The 6,000-nt window shown below is 48.0% G+C and overlaps 1 protein-coding gene across 1 annotated transcript in view; it reads right to left on the bottom strand.

Annotated features, from left to right (window-relative positions):
- LOC119661202 overlaps positions 1-5,162 on the bottom strand; it is a 264,775-nt gene extending 259,613 nt beyond the window's left edge. Inside the window, exon 1 of the mRNA XM_038070423.1 lies at positions 4,940-5,162. Within this exon, the coding sequence (XP_037926351.1) occupies positions 4,940-5,134 (195 nt within the window). The 5' untranslated portion in view covers positions 5,135-5,162. The remainder of the gene's footprint in view (positions 1-4,939) is intronic.
- Positions 5,163-6,000: the final 838 nt, after the last annotated feature.

The raw sequence follows: 6,000 nt of genomic DNA on the forward strand, positions 1-6,000 counted from the left end.
GCAGCTACAGCCGACAAACTCGACCAGCGCCACCGTCGTGGAGCTATACTTAAGTGAAATTATTATTCATTTATATATAATATTTATTTATTTATCCAGTTAAAAAAATAGTAATAAAAATTTTGAAATCGCTGCAAGAGACGGCGTGGAGGTGTTTGGCATCGCGAGTCCTCCATTTTTGGTGGTGTTTTTGGTCTGCGCTGGATAGCGTCCGCTTCGTTTTTTTTTTTTTTCTCGTTTCGTGCGTGCATTTGTGGGTGCGGCCTGCCGTGTCGGTGTAAAGTTCACCGCGTTTCAGTATAAACTCACCGCGTTTGCATCTCAATCTCGTACTTTTCGTGAAACAAGATGTCTTTTGACAATAAAGACGCAGCAGGCCCATCGGACCCGCAAGTGACCGCCCTCGCCGTACGCGTTCCTCCGTTTTGGCGGCGGAACCCCGAGCTGTGGTTCGTGCATTTGGAAGCACAGTTCCAAATGTCCGGCATCACTTCGGACGCGACACGTTTCAACTACGCGGTGGTCGGCCTGGACGAAGAGTCCATACTTCTGGTGTCCGACGTGGTGAAGTCGACATCGTACGTGCAGCTCAAGAGCGAGTTGATCAGGCGCCTGTCGGCAAGCGAGTCGGCAAAATTAGACCACTTGCTGGGGGGTTTAACGTTGGGTGATCGAACTCCCAGCCAATTGCTTCGTGAAATGAGGCAATTGGGTGGGAGCAAGATCGGCGACGACCTGATCAAGTCGCTCTGGCTGCGTCGGCTCCCGGAGGGCACCCAGGCGATCCTCGCTTGCGTCTCCGGTTCCTTGGAGGAACTGGCAGCGACGGCCGACCAGGTCCAGGAGGTGTACGTACGCCCAACCTTGGCGGCCGTTCAACCACCGTCGGATGAGGTGGGTGAATTGAGGCGCGAGATTGCTGCTTTAACAGCCAGTATGGCCGAGATGCGGGCGACGTTGGACGCTCAGCGTTCGGGCGCCAGATCGCGAGCACGCTCACGGTCTGCCACCCGAAAAGGGCGATCAGGTTGCAGGTCGTCAAGACAGTCCACGGACCAAGGGATTTGCTGGTACCACCGCAGATTCGGGGATAAAGCGACAAGATGTACGCTACCGTGTAGATTCTCTCCTACCGCAAAAAACTAGGTCCGCGGGGGGTCTTGGCGGCGGCCACCCAGAACGCAGCACCACGTCGCCTAACTATTTTCGACCCCCTCAGCAGGCGCAACTACCTCGTCGACACGGGTGCGGAAGTTTCGGTTCTTCCCGTACCCCAGCATCATCAACTTTTCCCTCAACCGCTCAAACTTGCGGCAGCAAATTCCTCCCGCATAAACACGTACGGGTATAGGCAAGTGGACGTGAGTCTTGGCTTGCGTAGGACGTTTTCGTGGCGTTTCATCCTGGCGGATGTCAGTTTCCCCATACTAGGCGCAGACTTCCTGTGTCACTATGGATTGCTGGTGGACTTGCAAAACAAGTCTCTTATAGATTCCACGACCAACCTTAATTCGTCGGGACATATGGTATCTCACCCAGGCAATAATCTTTCCGTTCTTTTAGAAGACATTACCGACTCTCGTGTTCGGGCACTTCTCCAAAAGTTCAGCCAGATTACTACCAACTGTAGTCTCTCCAAACCAGTGAAGCACAATGTGCAGCACCACATTATCACTACTGGTTCCCCGATCTTCTCGAAGGTGCGTCCTCTACCATCTCAGAAACTGGCAATTGCACGGAAAGAGTTTGAACAACTCGTTCAACAGGGTATCTGCAGGCCCTCAAACAGCTGTTGGTCTTCCCCACTGCATATGGTCCCTAAGCCAAACGGCGAATGGCGCCCATGTGGGGATTACAGAAGGCTAAATGCACAGACTGTTCCTGACCGATATCCAATTCCACTCATCCACGACTTTGCGCATCACCTCGCGAATTGCCGCATCTTTTCGACCTTGGACTTAACCAAGGCTTATCACCAAATCCCAGTAGCTCCTGAAGACATTCCAAAGACGGCAATATGCACACCCTTTGGACTCTTCGAGTTCACCCGAATGACTTTCGGATTGTGCAATGCGGCGCAAACCTTTCAAAGGTTCATTCACTCAGTCCTGCGAAACCTCGAATTCTGTTTCGTATATTTGGATGATGTTTTGGTCGCTTCTTCCACTGAGTCTGAGCACTTAGCCCATCTCGAGTGCATTTTTCAACGTCTCCTTGAGGCCGGTTTAGTCCTAAACGTTGAGAAATGCAAATTCCTTCAACAACAGGTGAGATTCCTCGGCCATTTCATTTCCCCTGAAGGAATACAGCCCGACCCAGACAAGGTGCAAGCGATAACAAGCTTCCCGCGTCCAAAGACAGTGAGGGAGTTGAGGAGGTTCTTGGGCATGCTAAACTTCTACCGTCGTTTCCTGCCCAAGGCCGCCCATCTCCAGTCCATTTTGAACGCGTACTTGTCTGGCCCCAAAACTAAGGACACACGAGAGATCGTGTGGTCTGAAGAGGCTATCTGCGCGTTTGACAAATCTCGTCAACAACTGGCTGACGCTACACTCTTGGCATTCCCTCTGCAAGATGCACCCCTAGCCGTTTTTGTTGATGCCTCTGACATCGCAGTAGGTGCTGCCCTTCACCAAAAGGTGGACCAAGTTTGGCAGCCGTTGAGCTTCTTCTCGAAGCAGTTGAATCCCGCTCAACGGAACTACAGCACCTACGATCGCGAACTGCTCGCCGCATACCTATCCATCAAATACTTCCGTTTCTCCCTAGAAGGCAGGCCGTTCACAGTGTTCACGGACCATAAGCCTCTCACGTTCGCTTTGAAACAGAAGCCCGACAAAGCGTCCCCTCGTCAGCTTCGACACCTGAGCTTCATAAGCCAGTTTACGTCGGACATCCAGCACGTGTCCGGGAAGGACAACATTGTTGCTGACGCTTTGTCTCGTGTCTCCGAAGTTAACATCCCCGCCTCACTCGATTTCTCGGCTATTGCCAAGGCGCAAGTGGATGACGCAGCACTTCAGAGCCTCAAGTCCAACCCCAAATACAAATTTCGGGAGTTGCCCATCTTCGGCTCAAACCTCTCGCTCTGCTGCGAAGACTCGGAAAAGGGACCTCGGCCATACATTCCGGCCACATTTCGCAAGGAAGTGTTCCACGCAGTTCACGACTTGGCGCACCCCGGCATCAGGACAACAAACCGGTTAGTCACCGGAAAATACTTCTGGCCCTCCATGAACAAGGATATCAATTCCTGGGCCAGAGAGTGCATCGCATGCCAAAGGTGTAAAGTCTCCAGGCATGTAAGGAAAGAAGTGGGCTCATTCCCCCGCACTACCAAGCGTTTCCACACCATACACCTCGACATAATAGGGCCTTTGCGAGACTCGCACGGTTATAAGTATTGCCTCACAATCATCGACAGGTTCACGCGGTGGCCTGAGGCAATACCTCTGAAAGACATTACGGCGCAATCATGTGCTGAAGCCCTCTGTCGAGAGTGGATACCTCGCTTTGGCGTCCCTGCAGTGATCATCACTGACCAGGGAATGCAATTTGAGTCCACCCTTTTCTCCGAGTTAGGCACACTCCTTGGTTTTAAACGCCAGCGGACTACGGCATACCACCCACAATCCAATGGGATGTTGGAACGTTGGCACCGGACGCTGAAAGCCGCCATTATGGCACGCGACGATCCGTCCTGGACGCAAGTCTTGCCTCTCGTCCTACTCGGCCTTCGTACAACCCGCCGAGAGGAATTTGCTGCCAGCCCCGCGGAGCTGGTTTACGGGGAGAACCCAAGACTCCCAAGCGATCCGGTCTTCGACAAGAGATCGGGTCTCACGGAGTCGGGGTTGGTGCGTCTGCTGAGGGACAATCTCCGACGTATCAAGGCGCCACCACCCTCTCGACACTCGTCCATACCTGCTTGTTCGCCCAAGGAACTGGACACATGCACGCATGTGCTAATCAGAACGGATGCCGTCCGGAAGCCGCTACAGCCTCCATATGAGGGCCCGTACCGCGTTCTCGAGCGGGGAGAACATTTCTTCCAGCTCGAGATCGGTGGTCACAAAAAGGCGGTCTCTTTGTCCAGGCTGAAACCCGTGTGCGCCCCGAAGCAACGTCGTGTCCGCTTTGTGGATTAACGGCGAACGAAGTTCGGGGATCAGTCGTCGAAACCCCTAGGTTTCAACTGGGGGCGGAGTGATGTGGCGCGGCAGGATTCGCGGCATTCGAAATTTATTTCGAATGTTGCGAGTGCCAACGAATAGATGGCGCGGATCTATCCACTTTGCGGATCACGACACGGGAGTGGAGGACCGGCGAGTGTGCCATGAGTTAGGGGCAGAAAAGAAACAAATGAAGGGAGACGTCTTTTCTGCCTCTAACGTTGGAGAAGCAAGAAGGAAGTCAGTTCTCAACCATCAACCGGACTGGTCGTTTTGGTTTTGTATTTCATCTTAAATTAAAGAATAATTGTAAATAATATAAAAAAAGATAAGTTCTATGATTATGTCAATTCAAACGATTCGCTTTTCAAATATTTTTCTTTTGAATTAAATTAAATATTTTTGTATATAAAAGACAATTTAGTGACAATAATGCAATAGCTTTAATAAAACTGAATAAATACTTAATTTTAACTATGTAGGAATGGAAAAATGTACATAGGAAATTTTTCACACAATATCAACACAAAACCTTTATACCCGAGCCGTCCAGCTTCCGGTATTCTGACTTGTTCTTAGAGTTTTTCGTCTTCTCTATTCCAATCCAGATCGAAACTATAGCTAGTTTTTAAAAGTACTAATGAGGATCATTCGATAGTCTAATACATTATATTATGGAAAGGTTCATTAGATTGCATTGAATGAACCAGAATTGGCCTTAAACAATGATTTATCGTATATTTGTAAAAATTGCAAACACTACTTACCAGTTTCCCTTTTATTTGCTGATCAATTTGATAATGGTAAGAAACTCGATTCATAATCTCTTCAATAAAAATAGTTGAGTTGGTGAGAAAAGTCAATTTCTTAGTGTTGATTTTTGCAAAGGTTGTTTTTCCTGAAGTAGCTAAAAAATTATTGTAGGCGCCAATGAGTTCCAAAGTCAATGCGATGCCTTCCATATTGTCGGAATGTATCCTTGAATAAAAATTTTTTATAAGATTCAAGTAAATTTTATTTATATTATAAAATTTGACATAAAAAAAGCAAGCACTTGACACTTCTGGGGCGAAAGCCTTTAAGATTTTCTTATGTAAGGAATATTGGGCGCACCACTGGCAAGCAAAACCTTCTTAGAATCAATTCAATGTCTGTCTACCACACTTCATTTATTCAGAAACAGCAAAAGCTGTTGTTAATTTGATGGGAACTTGTAGTCTATGGAGTTTAAGGTGGGGCCTTCTATACACGTGAAAGGAGGACACGAAATCTTTTTTCACAGAATATGGTCTCGATGTTTGTCAATGGATGGCTCCAGTGATAAGTACTGATCGAGTTTGACATATTTAAAACATCACGAACCAAGCTGAGACATATGGTAAACAAACCGCCCCAAGAAAATCACTAATATGTCAAGTGAGTTTTTAGGGGCGTCATCTAATAGTTGTCATTTACAGAAAGTGTATTTTTCTTATTTAATTCGAGAGTTGAAAGAGCATCATGGGTTGAAAAAACTTTACGGAAATGTTGCTCTAGGTGAAATAACGTGCCATGATTGATGTTGTAGCTTCAAAGACGGTGATTTCGATGTGGATGACTGTACCGTAAAGGAAGGACAAAAACCTTCGAATGCGCAAGAAACAGAAGTTGAGGTTTCGTAGGACAAAGTGGATGAATCTTTGAAAGCTTCGCGCCACGTTGCGTAGTCCAGAAATCATAATAGTGATCTCGAAGAGTCCAATAGGTGTGCACATTGCCATTTTCAAGATGTCTTCGAGAGCTATTATACATGGATCTGATGGTATGCCTTGTCCGTTAGTGGAAAAAA

The sequence above is a fragment of the Hermetia illucens genome, chromosome 1 (assembly GCF_905115235.1).
Source record: "Hermetia illucens chromosome 1, iHerIll2.2.curated.20191125, whole genome shotgun sequence".
In the NCBI taxonomy this organism is placed as follows: Eukaryota; Metazoa; Arthropoda; class Insecta; order Diptera; family Stratiomyidae; genus Hermetia; species Hermetia illucens.